The following is a 17,827-nucleotide window of genomic DNA, read 5'->3' as shown; positions in this document are numbered from 1 at the left end:
TGGACCCTCGACCGTTGTCACCAAGAGCCAAGCAGCAGTGGACAAAGCTGGCCAGATTGAGATTTTGGCTGCTCACCGCCCGCCCCCACCATCCGACTTCGGTGACTCATGGTGGGCTCATATTGATGGTGGGGTTCTTCAAAGAGAGCACGTCTAACCCAAACCCTACAGCACACCCCAGCATAACATTATGTTTAGCTGCATAAGTCAGTGCCATCGGAGCTCATTTGCACCAATGGAGAGTTTTGGTTTCTCATCAACGTCAACAAGCTTAACAATTGTCCGCTGTTTCTCCCCGCCGGAGGAGAAAAAAATGCAATTGTTACAGCTGCCTTTTTCCGTATCTTCAATACTTGACTTCTTTCACAGAGCAGTTAACTTCTCACTTCCTGAAAAGTAAAGAAAATTCATGTCTCATCTGTAATGGCACCTACCTTCACTTGCATGTCACACGCCTCAGATTACTCCCTCAATGCGGAGCTTTCTCTTTGCACTAGGTACCATTCGAAAAATGAACTTCTAAGCAATTTGTAAACTCAGAAAGCACTCAAAGGAGACCCTCCACAACAACCATTACCCAACCAGGCAAGCTTCGCCCACTGCCAATTCTAGCCTCACCACAAAAGAATCCCAGCCGCCTACTCGCTCAATCACCAAGGAATAACCCCCCCATCCAAATCCAACATCCCATTCTCCTCCCACGCATCCCCGTCCCTCTTCCCCTCCAACACCTCAAGCAAAGCCCTTGCCGGATCCTCCGCCGACCTAGCCCCCGCCTCCACCCTCTGCTTCCTGCCCTCCTCCCCAGTCAAGTTGGTCACGCAAAACCCAGGATTAAAAGCAGTCACCCTCCCGCCCCACTCCCGAAAGTCATACCGGTCGCAAGCCGCCAGCATATTCAGCGCAGCCTTGCTCATCCTGTACTCGATCCCCCTCGTGTGTTTGTACTCGTACTCCGGGTCCAGCTTGAAAGTGATACTCCCCTGCACCGAGCTCACATAAATCACGCGCGCGTTCCTCGATTTTTTCAGTAGCGGCAGCATTGCCTCCGTCAGGACCTTCGGGCCAAAGGTGTTTGTTTCAAACGTCTCGCGGAGGTTTTCGAGGGTGGAGCAAGGGCGGTAGACGATGACACCCGCGTTTTGGATCAGGACGTCGAGGCGGCCAAAGGTGGATTCGATGTATGATGCGGTGGTTTCGATAGTGGGGAGGGAGGTGACGTCCAACTTGACGACTGAGACGGGGGATAGGAGAGCAGCGCCGTGCTCGGCTTGGATTTTGGTGAGGGCGGCGTTGCCTTTGTCGAGGGAGCGGGCGGCGAGGAGGAGGTGGTAATTAGGGGAGGACTTGGAGATGGTGACGATGGTTTCGAGACCGATGCCGCTGTTGGCGCCTGTTTTGCTGGGTTAGTTTGGCAAAGTTCAAAAAGGGGACAGTGATAGAGGGGGACTAACCGGTGATGAGAACGATGGTCTTGTCGGTGGAGGCCATTTTGAGTTTGAGTTGATGAGAGTCGCTGAGAGATACTGGTGAAGTGCTCGGTGTGTGATGATGTCGAGTTCATACCACACAAGATTTCACGAGACCAAGGCCCCTTTTATACACAACTCTCATCCATCAACGATCATCGTGATCCCATCAGAGAGCGGGATTACCGGCCTTAGTCTTAATTTCCATGATTGAGACATTCTGGAAACATGCGATCGATGTCATTTGTTGCGTCTTCATGGGGACAGAGAAAAGGGTGCGCCAAGCCATACTGGGCGGTAGTTGTCAGCGAAGCACTTGTGTCTTGTTACACAACGCAAAGTCCGCCAAAGTCCGGCCCCACAAAAATGCGCTTTTGTAACTGTTCATGAAAAATATGTCCTTTTTTGGCATGTTCATTCAAGATGTTTTTGACATCTATTTTCAGCTTCACCGAGCTTTCATTTCCTATCATAAGGCCGCACTCCGACTACCGATGCATCCAAGTTTAAGGTCCGCTGGCGTAATGGCAGCGCGTCTGACTACGATTACCCAATCAAATAATCAGGAGGTTCCAGGTTCGACCCCTGGGCGGATCGTTTTTGCACCTCTTGCCTCCACCCTTATCTTTCTTTTCCACGCAACGCCCACAAGCCGAGACGTCTTTGGCCCAGCTTCCGGCACCTCACACAGCTACGACAGGTGACAACATCTGTAAGTCTTCCGTAGTATAGTGGTCAGTATGTGAGCTTGTCATCTTCAGACGTCAACGCTCGAGACCCGGGTTCAATTCCCGGCGGGAGAGTCCACATGTTCTTTTGCTGAAAAAACACTTTCCTTTTTACTTCACGTTTTGTTGACAAGGTCTTGAGTTACCTTGCGATTAAACAACTTGTTGTGGGCTGACTTAACACTTGGGTAATAAAATACTGGGCACGAATCGACAAAAACGCCATGAATGAAGTGGGCTGGATTCTCTACTGCTATCCATGTCTATCTTCCAGGAACCATTTTATGATCCTTGATTTGCATCACTTCCCTTGCTATCTAGCAAGCAACGACAAATGACTTGAGCTCGACAACACCGCTGCTACCGCGCAACCGCATACACATCTCTTCGTTCTCGATGTGAATGGGGCCAACGGAACAGTTCTCGTCTTGGAATAAGGTAGCTGCATATGATGGTCAGTCAACTGGAAAGATATTCTCTTGCGGGGAATACAAGGCAAACTTACTGCTGCATCCGCCCATCATGCCTTGTGGAATTCTTGCGCTGGTGGTGCCGGCTGGCGTCTTGAGACAGAATGTCCCGTACCGGAGGAGCGAGATGGTGGAGTAGACACCACGGGGACACCAGGTGTCACCTTGCGTGAACACGTCTAGAGCCCATTTGGGAACGGTGTTGGGTGCTTGGGTGGCCCCGGCCGGGCTCGGGGACTCACCCACGAGGGTGCTGACTATGGTGGTGGCTGTGGAGGAGTAGCTGGTAGCCGTGTCCACAACGAATATCGTCTCGACCGTGACAGTAGACATCTTGTCATCCCTAGCCTCAAGGCCGCCGCCGGGGATGTGGCCAATGATGACATCGGAGGGGTTGCCGCCTTCGACCCATTGAATCTTGAATTGCTCCGAGACATCATCAACGCCGGTGACGAAAGTGGCATTGCCGTAGTCTTGCGCAGTTGCGACCCAGGACCGGCTGGCGGTCACAGTGCTGATGCTGCTGAGGAGCAGGGCGAGGGTGGTCGCGAGATACATGGTGAGCCTTGGGAAGACGGTTGTTGGGTTGCAAAGCGATGATGGGCTGAGAGAGAGAAGGATCGTTGAAGACGTATATATACCAACTGGCCAAGGCAGGATTTGCGGCCGCGATGACCCGTGGGCACCTTTCAAGATCCATAGTACCAAACCCGTGGAGAAGCGAGACGGCCGTATCTTTGGTGGAGTTCTCATTTTAGAGGAAGGTGCGCCGTATCAAGAGCAATCGTTCTTTATGAGACGGCATCACGTGTGGAGAGTCGCTGACCTTTCAGTTGCTCCCGTTGCTCCTGCTCTCGCTACAGCAGTTCAAGTTTCCGCCAAGTCAAGAACTTGGGTTTGAGATGGTATTGTTCTTCAGAATTACTTTGATAACAAAGCATCACCCAACTAAAAATAATGGATGACATTCATCTCTACTAAAACGTCTCAAATCTATTAATATGTTTCATAGCATCCCAAATGTCAGTTGATACCGTCAAGAGAGGGTAAACCAACCAACTTTCAGCTATGCAGAAAACGTCTTTGATAGGTATCATCCTAAGCCTTTTGTGTAGTTGGGTACCCTTCTTCAGTGTGACTAATCCCCTTCAGGACATATATTGAGAAGCGACCAATGCAAGCAATGCCATGGAGTCGAAATGATCCCATGATGTCTTGAGGCCTACCGCGTCCGAGACTGTCTGCTGGTCGACTTTTGGCACTGTGCTCGTTGCCTAACCTGAAATTCAACAGCCTGCAGCATACCCCGCTCGATGGCGCACCTTTCCTCTACAGATGGAAACTTATCAGAAGGAAGGTGTTCGCCACTTCAACTGGGCCATGTCATCCCTTCTCCACCATCTCCGGAATCGACTGGGTTACAGAATGGTAGCCCAAGAAAATCGGGCCTCGCCCTCGGACAACAACCGCGAAGACAGTGACGACGGCCGCCATCCTCAAGATGAATCGTTGCTTCAGAACGACTTTCGAAGTTTTTACGTTGGTGCACTGGTTTTCAACACAGCCTCGTTCATTCTTCCTGCTCTTTACGGCACACTTTCCAAACTATGGGTCGCCAACATCGACCGCAGCATGGTTGTCACAACCGATGTGTATACATACATTGGAGTTCTTGCCGAGGTGCTCAATGAAGGGCTACCGCGAGCTGCTTGGTACCTTTGCCCTTTTATTCCCTTCTGCCTGGGAACTGAATGCTAACATACCTCAAGGGTCATCATTGGGGACAAATCTTCTCGCTCTCTTGCCGCCCGACTCTCACTCTCGCACACCCTCATCCTCTTCCAGACTATTCTCGGCCTGATCATGAGTCTCGCCCTCCTCGGTGGTGCCTCCACCTTTGCCAAGGGCTTCGTTCCAATCGAAGTTCGAGGCGCCAGCCTCACGTACATCCGTATCAGCGCCTTTTCTGCCCTCAGCTCGGCTCTCGAGACAGCTGTTGCATCTGCCACGCGCGCCCTAGACAAGCCCGATGTTCCGTTGGTCATCAGCAGTGCCAAGTTTGGCATTAACATCATTTTGGACCTTATCCTCATTTCAACTTTTCACGTTGGCAGCCACACACCGACCGTGAACATGCAGGCCGGCATTCAGCTGGCGTGCAACATGGCTGCCGCGATTTGTGGCTTGGTCTATTTTCTCTGGAGGACCAGCTGGCCGCAATACAAGGCGCAGGAAAGGATAGCGCCAAGCGTGAGGGCACTGGCTGTTCTCATCCGTCCAGGCATTCTCACGCTTATTGAGTCTGCCGTTAGAAATGCGCTCTACCTCTGGTTGGTAAGTAATATTGTGTCCATGGGGTCTACCTACGCCACTGCTTGGGGCGTGTTCAATACCATTCTATGGGGTCTTGTCACGGTGTCAGTTCAGTCTCTGGAAGCCACAGCTCTCGCCTTTGTTGGTCACCGGTGGGGTGCGTGGAGACGAGAGATTGGGACAACGACACGCAGACATGGAAAAGTGGCATTTAAGCCTGTGATATTCAGGGTTGTGAAGCCAGCCCTGACATCGTTTGGGCTGGCCATGCTCGTGGAGATCCCGCTGGCAATTTTCCTCTCCATCTGGGGTGCTGGGTCATTTGCAAAGTATTTGAGTGCTTCAGACGAGGTTGCAGAGGTGACGGCGTACATGTGGCGCACGATAGACTGGTGCTACATCTTTTATGCAGCGTCTACTCAACTGGCCACTGTTTTGCTTGCTACAAGGCCCAAGTGGTACTTGTACCAGAGTCTTCTTAGCAACCTTTTGTATGTCTTACCTTGAGTATTGTATCGTGCAGACTTACTAGTACGTCGGCGCCCTAGCGTTGCCTGGGAGACTCCATAGGCGTTAGCCGCAGCCCGTATGCTTAGCTTTTCGTTATTTTAAAGAGCCTGGAGAGCCAAGATTATTTGGCTTTCTTTTGAAGTAGAGGGCATCTTTAACGGTAGAGAAAAGTGGTTGTTGAGTATAAGATATCGCGTCGCGTCGAAAGTGCCCCACTCACTGATATGCCTCACTCACTGATAACGTACGTTATATGCTTACTATCTATTTTAAGATCTGCCCTTCTCGATATTAAGTCTATTTATTATGGGATTAAATAGAGGGGGTATATGCAGATAAGTCATAAAGGATAAAGTTCGATAGATTGTTTTAACTAGCTTTAAATTGAGATAATGGAAACCCTTCTTAAAACTTCAGGCATAATAAAACAAACCATAAACTGAATCGAACTTGCTTCTCTAATCTAAACGTTGCCCTCGGAAGGAGAAAAAATAATGAAAAACTGCGAGCTTTTTATACGTTATTTGTCTATTAAGTACCGTTTGTCTCTTCGTTTTAACCTAGCCTTCAAGAGACTCTTGAACGATACAACTACCTCTAGTGGGATGGCGGAGAAATCAGTTGGGGGTGTGAGATAGGACAAGGATGGCGAAGTAGATAGGACCCCTCCAAATCCTCCATAGCCAGCTTTCGGTGCGCCCCTTGTGACAAGGGCTGTGTGATACAGGGCTTGGAACAAATAGTTCAATTCCAGTAATAATCTTCAATGGCCTCGAATTCCTTGATGAAGGAAAACTCAGAGTAATACAGTGATCCTGAACGCGTATTTATCTCCCTGTCAACTGGTCCGTGCCTTCGTGCCTTAGGCCTCTGCCAAGTGCTTCAATATCTCTCTGGGCCAATAGGATTCTTTTGATACCCGCCTTGCCTCTGATTGCCTGCCTCACTCTTGACGAGAGGCTCACAGCTTGCAGTTACCCCTCCTTACGGTGATATTGACAGTGTTGTTGGTCGTGGTCGCGGGTGGTTGGCTTTTGCCGTGTGACACCCCTCAAATCTCGACCTGCTTTGGCGGTTTGGTGGGGCACCACAGCTGTCAGAAGCTTCACGTGATGCGGGACAGCCCTCCTCACCGTCCTGCTCCTCGCCAAACTCACCAATGTGGGTCTTTCCCCGACAGCAACCTGGGACCTGGGGGTTGACAATTTGACATCATGAATGTCTCGTCTAGCAGATGGTCTTTGGGTTTCGCCGGTCCTTCAACCCTTGGAAAATTTGTTCATATTAGCGTCCTCTCGATATTGTTTACCAGCGTGACGCGCTCTTCCAGTTCCTCCAGCGCCATGATTGGCTCGACGTTGCCAGGGTGGTTTCTTTGTCGAAGTGCTGCTTTGGGGGTTTGTGTATGTGTGGTGTGTCGGGAAAGGCTATCTTTTGGTGGATGGGAGATATTTATCAAGACTCAGGACTCTTTCCATTTGATGAAAAGCTTGCTCTGAACGCTAAGCTTAAGTCTTACGCCACATCATCAGCGTAAGGCATTTAACTCATGTTTTATGACACATAAGACAAGTTCTTTGACGCCCAACTTACCTAAGCCGCAAATGCTACTCACCGACGCCACTTCAGACTTCGAAGTTAATCTCCAGCAAGTCTCTAAACTCCCACATTTAACTACAGTCACTTGTCCATTTGGGCATCTAACGGACTCCCTCTCACCCCGGTCTCACCCTCATCGGCGCCGGGGTTAGTCTTCCGCCAGCGGCCAAACTTGATCAACCTGCGACAAATGGTTGTAGCTCACTCTCATCCACTGAGGGGACTACCACTACATCAAGTTGATAAGGCATCATCTTTCCTGTATCCGAGATGCTGAGCTAACCTACAGTCCATCGCCTTGGGTGGGGCCCTGAGCTGGGTGAGCAAGGCCCTGAGCAGGGTGAGCAAACTTGAGGTTAATCACACCTGTCACATCGAAATGAATCTTAGATTAAGCATAGAACGCACACTGTCTTCTTGAACATGTACTAAGTGTCCATCCGTCATCCCGCCGATTAGCCTTGTTGTGTGAGCGTGTTGGTTTGTACATCTGGCGTGTATTTTCCCGCTCCATAACCCGATGGACTCGAGCCCTCGCCTTCTTGGAGCTGTTTAAATACGTAAAAAAGTTTGTATTCAGCCTATTCCCCCTGCGGGCTTATCCTCCCCCCAACTCTCACTCAGTGTCATCCGAATAAAACACGAGCGTTCTCAATTCAATACTCTCCCTCTCAGGCTCATCCTCATGCTCCTTGTTCACAAAGGCCGTATGCGGCGCCCTCCGAGCTACGCTCCCGTCCGTCTTGGAGTCAAAACACTTGATCAATAACACTTCGTCGGTCGCCTGTCTATACAGATAATACCACATGTGCCCCGGATTCGCTCTCACAGAAAATGTCTCTCCATCCGTACTATCTACCTTGTGCTTCGGACCTGCTGCTGCCCCCATCACGGAATGAATCGGTTCACTCGTCCTCGTTGCCGTCACAACATCTGGGGGAAAAAGCAATTTGATTGGAACCAAGTCTGATTCTGGAACAGAGCCAGCGTCTGCGACACAAAGAGGGTCTTTCAAGATAGTCTTGATAGGCCGCCAGACATTGATGATTTGGTACCGTCCTTTGAGCAGAGCAGCAAGCCTGGCTTCGTTATCATGGAAATGATGAGAGACGCGCCTGTGGGCCCCGACATATGATACGTCGATGTGGACTCGGTGAACAGGACCGCGGTGGCGGTGGGCCTTGCTGAGAGGACCGCCGCGGATGGTGTGGTTAAAGATGAAGACTTTGGAAGCCCCAGTGCTGATTTACCCGACATCTATAAGTATATATCTATCTAAACTTCTCTATATAGAATGTTGACTTACACTTTCTTCAGCAGTTCTTCTGTTTCGGGGTAGTAGATGTTTCGAACATGCTCGTCATCGAGAAAACACCTTTCCTTGCTATCATGACTAACGATTTGGAATCCCTGAACATCTAAAGTGTATTGAGACTCGTTACCACGGATGTCATGAATGACGCTTTTTTGCGGCTCGAATTTACTGGCGTATGTTTCTGCTCCGCTATCGACCATCCTCTGTATGGTGTCTGAGTCATCGTCATTATCTTTGAAGTAATTCAAGATGGTGGTGACGTCGTGGGGTTTGACCTCCTCGGATTGTTCAGTTGGCCCGTGTGTCCCCGAGAGCTTTGGAGTATGGGGCGCTTGTGAGTACGCGTATGACATTTTGGAAGCTTTTGGAAAACGATGTAAATGAAGAAAGGAACGGATGTTACGGGCGCGGGCAACTACAGGCGGACAGGGTGTTGTACATGAATGGAGGGGAGGAATGAACACCAGTCCACGAGGGAGCAATGTGGTTTCAGCTGACATCCTCTTGGCATTCCGTCTATGCGGGGGGGGGTGGGGGGGGTACTTGTACTGTGATAGGTTTCTGGGGTGGGGAGCAAATATTCATGTCAATTCCGCCGGCTCGCTTAAGACGATCCGTAACGTACTATCAATTGTTTCTAGAACCTAAGATGATCCAACACGGCTACAAGCTGCTCTTCACCCATACGTCTCAAAGCCATTCTCTGGCCTTCATCCGTATTCATCCTCAGAAAGTCAGTATTGATCAATCTCCAGGGTGTGAGGGATCCCAAGAGCTCGTCGACATCAGCAAGTTTGTCGATGCCCTGAATGGTGCTAGGCCGCTTGACATTTATTCTCTGCAGCTCATCCTCCCACGCCTGCGCAAGTTCCCAATCAACCCCTGGACCATTGGGAGTCTCTCTAGGTGTTGGAAGAGGTGAAGGAAACTTTCCGGTCAGCTTGGCTCTCCGAAGTTCTAACAACTCTTGTCCCTCTGGGTCTGAGTCGGCGATCCAGCCAGTAAATCGACCGCCGTTGGGACCAAAAGAGCGGAAGAACTCGTAGGCAGGGTGTAGAATAGTGCTGAAGTCGTAGTCGAGGAGCGCTGTGACTAGGCCTGTCGCAGGGTCGTGGAGGAGATTGTCCGAGGCTTTTACCTTCAGGTTAGCGCTAGGGAGGTTACATTGAACAAAAGACTTACTGAAATCTGCGTGTATAATAGCCCTGTCATGGCTAGATGTCAGGTCAGAGAATTGTGCTGATAAGCCACGCTCGATGAAATCATCGACACGGTCTCTGATGCCGTTCGGCCGCCATCCCTTTAGATACGGGTTTTTATCTGCCTTGTCGAGTGCGGCTTTGAGTCGGCCTCGGTAGGAATTTTCGAGGGAAGACCATGGCCCGGCACCGACGCTAGGCATAGGCGCGCTGACAATGGCACCGTTGCTGTCAAAAGTCAACCCTCCCCAGCCCTGAATGCTCTTGGGAAGCGGATAGTCTTGTAGTGCCTTCAGAATAGCCGCCATCTGCCTCAGAACCGCGGTTTTTTGTTCCAGGGACGCGGTTGGGCTAAACACGTTATCAAGCGGCACTCCGGGCATCAAGTCCTGCAAGATCCAGCCCAAACGCCCTTGACTAGCACCACCCCAGCCGAAGACGCGGGGGACGATGTTGGGCTTGATGTGGCGAAGAGCCGCCGAGGCGAGGGTAAGGATAGCGACTTCATTCTGTACGCGGGTCTCTTGGTACATGCCCTCAGCATCAGCGTTGCTGAGGCGCATTATAAACGACCTAGCACCTGCAGGAATGGGGACGCATCCCAGCAGCTCAAGACCGTCATTGGATATGTCGACGGGAAACTCGAGGCGGTATACGAAGTTGTTGTATTTGAAGGGGAAGTCGGCTTCGTATTGAATCGGTGTGATCTTGGTCTCCGCTATGTTCTGCGATTTCACCAATTATTAGATAGGTATGTGGAGACTGGACTCCACCTTGGACTCTCCATATTGTCGAGTTCGATTGCAGCCTTGTGAAGTGCTTACCTCGTTAGAAAGACCAAAGTGATCTCCCAAAAGTCCCCGAATGTAGTCAAGGCGCGCCTGGTAGTAGACGTCGTTGTGAGAAGGGGCCGTCATGCTTGCGAATTGCTGCGTTGAGAATATTGCGTGTTTTTCGTTTTGTTGCTTTTCGTTCGATGTTTGGAGTTGGAGCACTGGCACTGGCCTATTGAGTCGGCGCGTTGCAAGGGTCAGATACGTGCACACAGTATTTGTGCACTGTATGTACAAGATCAAAACCACTCATTCGTACTGTTTGATGACTAAACCTGGCTGAAGTGGGCTTTTTTGAGTTGGCTGGTGGCCGCCTCGTACCACAGAAAACACCGGAAAAGCTCAACAATTGTCAGTGCTCGTATTTACTGAACACAGAGATTGGCGCTCTTAGGCCATATCTCACCCCGGTGACTCATTCGTACTGTACATATGCAATAATCCAATCAACCCCAATTTTTTAGGAGAATTGAATTGATTGCCAGGATTTATTGGATTAGGAAATTGTCCCATTACCAGCGCTGGTCCGATCCTAATTTAGTGAGCGCCCCGCCGTCCGAATTTGGCCTCATGCACCGGCTACAACGTCGCCTTCAAATAAATACATTACATCTCCTTTTTCGCTATATTATATCACGATCTAACGAGTCTGGCGCCTACCAAGGTCGCTCTCCAGGCCTTGACGGTCCCTGTTGATGGAGTAGTTACCATCTGAGTTGCGGTCATGGTGCCAAGAAAAGAACGAGATTCGGGGTGTTGTGCTGTTCCCCCACAGACGAGCGGCAGGGTAGATGACCAGTTAATACACCCTGCAGGTGACAACGCATTGCAAAATGCGGGCTCATATTATCACGCCGCGGGTGTAGGCCGTGTGGTTGACAACGTCGGTAGATGATGGTGCATAATCTCGTAGGTACCCACCGAGGTAGTCAAGGACGGATCCCAGCACATGTTTGGATTGTCCCATCCCACCTTCGCTTCTGTCCAGTATCGAGTATCGACAACATCATTTTGATATTAATGAGAATGGACGACTGTCATCTACAAGAGTTTGATAAGGGGATGCCCTCATCTAAGCGATCGAGGAGCAGCATTGTGTATCTGCATGTGTTTCTTTTCTCCACTGCAATCTTCCTCAATATCTGGGCTTTACGTCAGCCAGGCCTCCGTTCGCCGCAGTTCTTGGGGTCGTGCGATGGCGATCGTCAAACGAGGCTCATAGGGAGTTGTCAGTAATCCGCTTCTGCTCTACGTACTTCGACACATGTACCCATGCTAATCAAGGCCAAAGACCCTTTGGAACAATTAGCGACGGTCAGCCCCGTGAAGTTCGATGCTGAGCTTTTCGCTGCCTCCGTTTATAAAGGGGAGCCGCGCAAAGAACTCGATGAAGCTTGGAACAAGTTAGTTGATCGTATGTATCTCACGGTGTTGTTTATTTACTGAAGTTGACCAACAATATATCCAAAACAGATCCCATGATTCTTGTCGACAACAAAACTCTGCAGGATTTTGATCCGACAACAAAGCTCACCAAGGGCGTGAACAATCACTATTATGCCACTGTTGAGGTTTTCCATCATCTCCACTGTTTGGACATCACTCGAAAGTACATTTGGAGAGACTATTATAAACACGTTGATACTTTCCAAAACCCCCCCGAGATTGTGTGGAAGCATGTCGGTAAGTTAACAAAAATCACTGCAACTCAATCCAAATGTTAGGTACATTACGCTAATACCACAAGATCACTGTATTGACTTGCTACGGCAGGTGCTGATGTGCAACAGTGGCACCGGTCTCTTGTTCTACACTGATCTTGGCGATCAGCAACCTGAAGCTCGTGTCTCGACAAGCCACATGTGCAGAAATTTCTCGCAAATATCGGAGTGGGTATGGAAGCATGATTCTGAACTTGGTAAGTATGCAGAAGACTAAGGTTTCAGGAGTTCAAGCAAACACTTTCGAGTTTAGCCAATGGCATGTTCACAGACAAATAAATTTACCTCACTTCAGCCTGGTGGCTATCAGGGGGAGTCAATGAGAAAGATAGATGAGACAATTGATATTGAAATACCTAGGCAATGGAATAAAACTTGGCACATATGATACTTGAACTAGAAACGCGTGTGTTGTTTCTACCAACAGACAGCAAAGCTCGCAATCAAACCCCGTTCAAGGAGAATATATGTAAGTTCCCCAACCTAGAGGATCGTTGGTGACTAGCGTATTTTTGTCCAGTTCCGTTGTCAGCCGTCTATTCCATGCCCATTGCTGAACCTTGGCAAAATTCCGACAAGTGTGCACGACCTCGGCGACAATCTTCATGGGAGAGGAGGAAGTTTGACGGGCAAATGTTGTTGGCGTTATGTCACTGCTGCACTATATTTGGTTAGCAATAGCTCTTGTTAGCCTGCTGAGTATCACATGTTTTGTTCAAGACAAGATAGGAAGTGGTGGGGAGACTGTACCATTACGCTCTGTCGGAGCATATCAAGACAGTGATCGAGATGTTCTATGCCCAGCAGCTCGTCCACGTTTGTCATATCGACAGCACCATATAAGCCTTTCCGGATCAGATTCTGAGAATGACGCTCTGTGTTACTCTTTGGTTGACCATGCAAAAATAATGCAGGCCGGGACAATCTTACCAAACAATGAAGTTGATGGAACACACTCAGTTGGACAACATATCCACCCTCTCGACCTGGAATCGGGAGCGTTTTGTTGTCCATTGGCCGGGCTTCGTCTGCGCTAATCCTCGAGATCCCGACTTTAAACGAGCCAGTTCTCAGCATAACATCAGGAAGCAAAGCGTTTTCAGCACACAACTTACAGTCATAGAGACCAGCCCAGAGCTTGTTGTTCTCCTCCGAAGGTGGCCCCTGGAATGGTGATTGTTCAATACCAAAACCGCTGGAGAAAACAACCCGTTCATGGCTAATGGCAGGTAAAGCCGGAGCTATTCCATTCATTAATCAGCCATAGCTGAATCATGTAAGGTGAGGCAGCACTTACAGTAAGTCAATATCTGGTCCCGTGCAGTTTTTGAGAGCAAGACTTTTCCCAACAAAAAGAAGTTCAAAACTATCGAGACGAGAAATACTATGGTGGCTGTGGCTGGTCGGCGAAGAAAATGTGGCAAAGGTTTATGATGATGAGTTGCAGAGCCATTTCGGGTTGCCGTGTCGCCTGACGTGCTGTCTGGGCCTATGTTTCTGAGGCGAATATACTGTCTGCTTTGGAACATGATTTCTCCTTGAGGTATCTCTCACTGTCTCGTGGCGCATGGAAATTTCTTGCCCCTTTGCATCCGTGGATTGGGAGTAGAGATGTACTGGCTGGGCCTTGGCTGGGGGAAGCGGCGGGATGGGATGGGAGGGGTGGCAAACGGAAGGGCGAGACGAGGATCCGGACGAGGAGGGGCAAATGGAGGAGGGGGAAAGGGAGGGGAGGACTTGGCAAACCCGAGCATCTGGTACACCCGAATAACCAGGCTTTAGGCATCAGCATGGTAGTTATAGTAGGGACGGCATAAGGAGGGCGGCACGGGGAGTAGATGGGAGGTTCCGAGACCAGAGGGGGTGGGAGGCAGTACGTGGAAAGGGAAGTTAGACTTGGCAAACCCGAGCATCTGGTATACCCGAAGAACCGGACCTTAGGCGGTCAGCATGATAAGAGGAATTGCAGGGGCCAAGACTATTGCTCTTTATATTACTTGACCAGGTGGGGGTTTGACATCGTCACTGCCTAGCTCTAGCGATATGAGTAAGTAGCTAAGTCAAAGCAGCGAAACCATCTTGATATTACCTATCCCACGCATCATCATTACCTGCATACATAGTATTGCATTGTGGGATACTGCGGTCGGCAGTTAAGTTGCCGTTCAACTTCACACTCGCTTTCCCATTACATATACGCCCATTTTGGTACACAGGATTCCCTCTCTTTGTTTCTAAGTGCTTGCTTGCTTCTCACTGTGCACTGCTACCGACGCTGCCCAACAATGAGGGGCTTCATCTTTGCCACCGCCTTCACCGGCGTAGCCTCCATGGCTATAGCTCCGTCTATGAGTTCTGAGGTAATGATTCGGCATCCAGTCTTTGAAGAAAAGTCTGTTTACTAGCGTTCTGCCGCCAGAAACTTGACATCGACACGCGAGAGCCAGGTCTTCCCCCGACCGTCGACGCTTCGGCCACTAGGTCGGCCTGGGTATCTTCCTATTCCTATGGCAAAAAGAAGTTCGACTAGGGACAACCAGGTCTTCCCCCGACCGTTGACGCTTCGGCCACTAGGTCGGCCTGGGTATCTTCCTATTCCTATGGTAAAAAGAAGTTCGAATGGGAGCGCCCGAATCACTGGGTATGCTATAGTGGTTTTGGCTCCTGAGTCTCATTGTTTCTGACGTTCAATCAGCTTCCGTCGGGGCCCGGATACCTCGACCTTGCCTCCCTTGAAAGAGGATACCGCGCACACCTTATGGCCATGGATAGTTCAGCTTCTTGGCTACACACGAGCGTGGTTGGGGTCAAGCGCTTCTTTGGCATGTGAGATACATGTGGCGCATGGAGGTCTGAGGAGCCAATGAGTTACCCGTGTTGCACTTTCATTTTTTGGTGTTCATGTGTTCACTCGAGTAACATTTGCGGTGTTTGCGCACAGCTATCCATTCCTTTTAAAAGCTTCAGACATGTCTCTCAGAAATACCTACCTAGCTAGCGAGGTGGTTCATAAAGTAATTAGCATTCACTGAATGCAGAATTGAGTCCTGTCTCTCGTGCTTAGATGCAAACAACACTGAAGAAAACTGCGTACCTAATCAATCTACACAAAAATATTCTATTGACTTCCTGCCTGTAGATATCTACCTTACTTTTGGTTTCCTACTTGGTAGATCAAGAAGTACAATGAGCGGCTAAAAGCTGCCAAGTTCCGGCTAAGATCTTCAGCATATAATACAGGTACCTTACCCTTCCCTTCCAGCTGCTTTCTTTCTCCCTCAATTAACCCGTCCCAACGTTCCTCATATCTGGCTCCCATATACCCAATCACGAGCATCATTGGCCTCGTCGCCACCACGATGTCTTCAGGTATGTCCGAAGACAAGATTTCCTTTGCAGGGACAAGCGAAGACTCCGACTCGGATCATGATTCAGAGCTACTCCCCAAGATCCGAAAACGTCGTTCCCCAGAACAAACATTGTTGCCATCAATATTCATCAAGTCGCTTTTCTTTCTGCTAGGCTTGATTCTTGGCATAACAATAGCCACTATTGTCAGCCAACAAATCCAACAAGGAATAGAGATGGATTTGGACCGGCAATGTGCGATGCGCACGTCGCAGTACTGTAAGTCAACTTTCATGTATAAATTAAGAAGTTCAACTGCTGCTGCTGCGTGTTATGAATTTTTGACTCTTGGATAAGTATACTGATGGCAATGAACTAAACTTAGCGCCCGTGCTTAACGAAGTTGATCACGCGTACTCAATCACGTCCTTTAATGGTTCATTTATGAAAGAAGTGGTATATCGTCTCCAAGGGTCGCCCAGAGTGGACGCGGCATGGGAGGCTTTGGGTATTGAGTGTTAGTTATTATTGTTAATGGGAGATGGGTTACGCAAGGCTAACAGGGAAATAGATAGAGCCTCCATCATCCCAGAGAATGAAGGGATTGCGAGCGGGCTCACAAAGCACCACGTTCAACGAGCAAAAAAATATGGAGGTGGTTTCTTCGTGAATGTGGAGGGCCTACACCACTTACATTGCCTGGTACGTTATGTTTGGATACTTGTTACCAGCATCTAACCAAAGCACTTGGGTTTTAGAATTTGGTTCGCAAGTCCCTTTACTTCAACTACAATTATTATAAGGCTATAGGCGATGACGCGTTTGACATCGAAGAAAATATCTTCAAAAGTCACCTTAGTAAGTTGGCCTGTACTAGTGCACCTCATCCTATATTTTCAGAGTACTAAGACGTATTGTGTTTCTATTAGCACATTGCTTAGATATCGTTCGACAAGTGCTCATGTGCAATGTGGATAATGGGGTGCTTGGGCAAGTATGGACTCATCAACCAAATACGAAGCAACCTCAGGCATTCCCCGATTTCAACACCCGACACAAATGCAAAAATTATGAGGCAGTTCGTGTATGGGCTGAGGCACATCAGGTGCCACCTGATGAGGAGCTTCCTGCCGACTATATTGCTCCTTGGGATACAGATGATGTCATCCCATACATCCCTTGAATATTCAGGCTGCACGGCTTGGGAAGGATCAGAAGCAAATGCCTTCGTTGCCAGTGTTAGGTTGATGGATTTAACCTCAGTCGGTGATAAAATACCCAGATTCTGTTTGCGAGACCTTCATGAATGGATGCATACCATGTGACTGCAAAAGAAAGTCAACGTACTTGATATTCTAAAGCATGGCTCAAACGAAAGTCAATACGCCTCCATCTCTCTCCTTAGGCCTTTCAGCTATCTTTTAAAGCCTATTTACTTTTGAAAGGATGTAGTTTGACAATCATTATACTTTTCCATGGCATGCAGCCAGGTATTTTGTCCAGTGCTTGCTGCCAAACAACAAAACACCACTACCTTACACGTAGGTATTCTTCGTCGTAACCTCATAATAGCCCTCTTTCGGCACTTTTAACTTCAATTCTCCCTCCGCCGAGGCTAGGGAAACCACCTCAACCCCCCATGACGCTCTCGCATATCAAACACCCTGACCAGTATGTAGACATTGTTCGCATCACCCTCGTAGTTTTCCAACTGCAGAAAACTGTCAACATCACAAGGTCTGAGAGAGGAACCAGGTAGACACTTACCAGCCTTGTCTGATTGACGCTCACTTTCATCGGTGCCCAACATCTCCCCTCTGTGGTCTTGACCTCTATGTGATACTTTGTGTTGTTTGACTAGCTGGGAGAGACTCGTACCCCCTCTTGACGGAGCGCTTCACGCATTGCCCCCGTTGTGTCGTGATAGGTGAAATCAGCGTGGTGCTTCTCTTGGTGGATTGGGAAATCTTCAAACAGATTTTGAAGGCTGCGTAGACTGCTGGTCCAGTTTGTCTCACCGGACCAGTTGGGTAGGTTGTGCAGGCTAAAAAGGTCAAATATCTGAGCCGCTCAGGTCAGTTGACATGCAATGGGGACAGTGATTGGGGGCTGGACATACGCATTTCTCTCCAAGATAGCCAATCTTTTCGCTGTACGTCCCTTGATCACCAAGTGGTTTCCTCGGCCTCAACCTGCTTCCCTCTTTGTTCTCGACTCGGTCACTCTCGGGTGTCTCCGACCTGACCCTTTTCTCCTCGTGGCGTACAGCTTGCTTGGCAAGAGTCATCTCGGATCTAACACTTCGTCGCACTACCGGCCGTT

General features: G+C 49.3%; 10 protein-coding genes and 2 non-coding genes across 12 annotated transcripts; 4 read left to right on the top strand and 8 right to left on the bottom strand.

Annotated features, from left to right (window-relative positions):
* Positions 1 to 650: 650 nt before the first annotated feature.
* QC761_401880 (uncharacterized protein) lies at positions 651 to 1,720 on the bottom strand (the record flags this gene model as incomplete). The annotated part of the gene is made up of 2 exons (XM_062878477.1): positions 1,455 to 1,720; positions 651 to 1,393 (listed from the first exon to the last, which is right to left on the bottom strand). The coding sequence occupies exons 1-2, from the start codon at positions 1,489 to 1,491 to the stop codon at positions 651 to 653; spliced, it is 780 nt and encodes a 259-aa protein (XP_062731927.1). The 5' UTR covers positions 1,492 to 1,720.
* Positions 1,721 to 1,979: 259 nt separating this feature from the next.
* Positions 1,980 to 2,066, bottom strand: QC761_0062770. The gene has a single exon. It is a non-coding gene; the product is annotated as a tRNA-Arg (tRNA).
* Positions 2,067 to 2,186: 120 nt separating this feature from the next.
* QC761_0062760 lies at positions 2,187 to 2,272 on the bottom strand. Its single transcript has one exon. It is a non-coding gene; the product is annotated as a tRNA-Asp (tRNA).
* Positions 2,273 to 2,458: 186 nt separating this feature from the next.
* On the bottom strand, positions 2,459 to 3,673 carry QC761_401870 (uncharacterized protein). Its single transcript, XM_062878476.1, has 2 exons — positions 2,703 to 3,673; positions 2,459 to 2,639 (listed from the first exon to the last, which is right to left on the bottom strand). Exons 1-2 carry the CDS (start codon positions 3,418 to 3,420, stop codon positions 2,515 to 2,517), a joined length of 843 nt encoding a protein of 280 aa, XP_062731926.1. The 5' UTR covers positions 3,421 to 3,673; the 3' UTR covers positions 2,459 to 2,514.
* A 323-nt stretch (positions 3,674 to 3,996) lies between these two features.
* QC761_401860 (uncharacterized protein) lies at positions 3,997 to 5,590 on the top strand. Its single transcript, XM_062878475.1, has 2 exons — positions 3,997 to 4,379; positions 4,437 to 5,590. The coding sequence occupies exons 1-2, from the start codon at positions 4,003 to 4,005 to the stop codon at positions 5,485 to 5,487; spliced, it is 1,428 nt and encodes a 475-aa protein (XP_062731925.1). The 5' UTR covers positions 3,997 to 4,002; the 3' UTR covers positions 5,488 to 5,590.
* A 2,115-nt stretch (positions 5,591 to 7,705) lies between these two features.
* On the bottom strand, positions 7,706 to 8,904 carry QC761_700810 (uncharacterized protein; the record flags this gene model as incomplete). Its single annotated transcript, XM_062881670.1, has 2 exons — positions 7,706 to 8,330; positions 8,396 to 8,904. The coding sequence occupies 2 exons, from the start codon at positions 8,902 to 8,904 to the stop codon at positions 7,706 to 7,708; spliced, it is 1,134 nt and encodes a 377-aa protein (XP_062731924.1).
* Positions 8,905 to 8,959: 55 nt separating this feature from the next.
* On the bottom strand, positions 8,960 to 10,806 carry QC761_700820 (uncharacterized protein). The gene is made up of 3 exons (XM_062881671.1): positions 10,428 to 10,806; positions 9,587 to 10,328; positions 8,960 to 9,535 (listed from the first exon to the last, which is right to left on the bottom strand). The coding sequence occupies exons 1-3, from the start codon at positions 10,518 to 10,520 to the stop codon at positions 9,042 to 9,044; spliced, it is 1,329 nt and encodes a 442-aa protein (XP_062731923.1). The 5' UTR covers positions 10,521 to 10,806; the 3' UTR covers positions 8,960 to 9,041.
* A 177-nt stretch (positions 10,807 to 10,983) lies between these two features.
* On the top strand, positions 10,984 to 12,539 carry QC761_700825 (uncharacterized protein). The gene is made up of 4 exons (XM_062881672.1): positions 10,984 to 11,664; positions 11,728 to 11,850; positions 11,910 to 12,119; positions 12,184 to 12,539. Exons 1-4 carry the CDS (start codon positions 11,328 to 11,330, stop codon positions 12,372 to 12,374), a joined length of 861 nt encoding a protein of 286 aa, XP_062731922.1. The 5' UTR covers positions 10,984 to 11,327; the 3' UTR covers positions 12,375 to 12,539.
* QC761_700830 (uncharacterized protein) lies at positions 12,326 to 14,023 on the bottom strand. Its single transcript, XM_062881673.1, has 4 exons — positions 13,455 to 14,023; positions 12,908 to 13,398; positions 12,514 to 12,818; positions 12,326 to 12,397 (listed from the first exon to the last, which is right to left on the bottom strand). Exons 1-3 carry the CDS (start codon positions 13,684 to 13,686, stop codon positions 12,612 to 12,614), a joined length of 930 nt encoding a protein of 309 aa, XP_062731921.1. The 5' UTR covers positions 13,687 to 14,023; the 3' UTR covers positions 12,326 to 12,397; positions 12,514 to 12,611.
* A 162-nt stretch (positions 14,024 to 14,185) lies between these two features.
* On the top strand, positions 14,186 to 15,287 carry QC761_700835 (uncharacterized protein). Its single transcript, XM_062881674.1, has 3 exons — positions 14,186 to 14,517; positions 14,577 to 14,798; positions 14,853 to 15,287. The coding sequence occupies exons 1-2, from the start codon at positions 14,443 to 14,445 to the stop codon at positions 14,685 to 14,687; spliced, it is 186 nt and encodes a 61-aa protein (XP_062731920.1). The 5' UTR covers positions 14,186 to 14,442; the 3' UTR covers positions 14,688 to 14,798; positions 14,853 to 15,287.
* A 161-nt stretch (positions 15,288 to 15,448) lies between these two features.
* On the top strand, positions 15,449 to 16,800 carry QC761_700840 (uncharacterized protein). The gene is made up of 5 exons (XM_062881675.1): positions 15,449 to 15,784; positions 15,891 to 16,022; positions 16,077 to 16,207; positions 16,264 to 16,363; positions 16,435 to 16,800. The coding sequence occupies exons 1-5, from the start codon at positions 15,517 to 15,519 to the stop codon at positions 16,686 to 16,688; spliced, it is 885 nt and encodes a 294-aa protein (XP_062731919.1). The 5' UTR covers positions 15,449 to 15,516; the 3' UTR covers positions 16,689 to 16,800.
* A 166-nt stretch (positions 16,801 to 16,966) lies between these two features.
* On the bottom strand, positions 16,967 to 17,792 carry QC761_0062670 (uncharacterized protein; the record flags this gene model as incomplete). Its single annotated transcript, XM_062872600.1, has 3 exons — positions 16,967 to 17,216; positions 17,384 to 17,566; positions 17,625 to 17,792. The coding sequence occupies 3 exons, from the start codon at positions 17,790 to 17,792 to the stop codon at positions 17,121 to 17,123; spliced, it is 447 nt and encodes a 148-aa protein (XP_062731918.1). The 3' UTR covers positions 16,967 to 17,120.
* Between the last annotated feature and the right edge of the window lie 35 nt (positions 17,793 to 17,827).

This window comes from Podospora bellae-mahoneyi, chromosome 4 (assembly GCF_035222275.1).
Source record: "Podospora bellae-mahoneyi strain CBS 112042 chromosome 4, whole genome shotgun sequence".
Lineage (NCBI taxonomy): Eukaryota > Fungi > Ascomycota > Sordariomycetes > Sordariales > Podosporaceae > Podospora > Podospora bellae-mahoneyi.
This window is presented reverse-complemented; position numbering and strand designations above follow the sequence as displayed.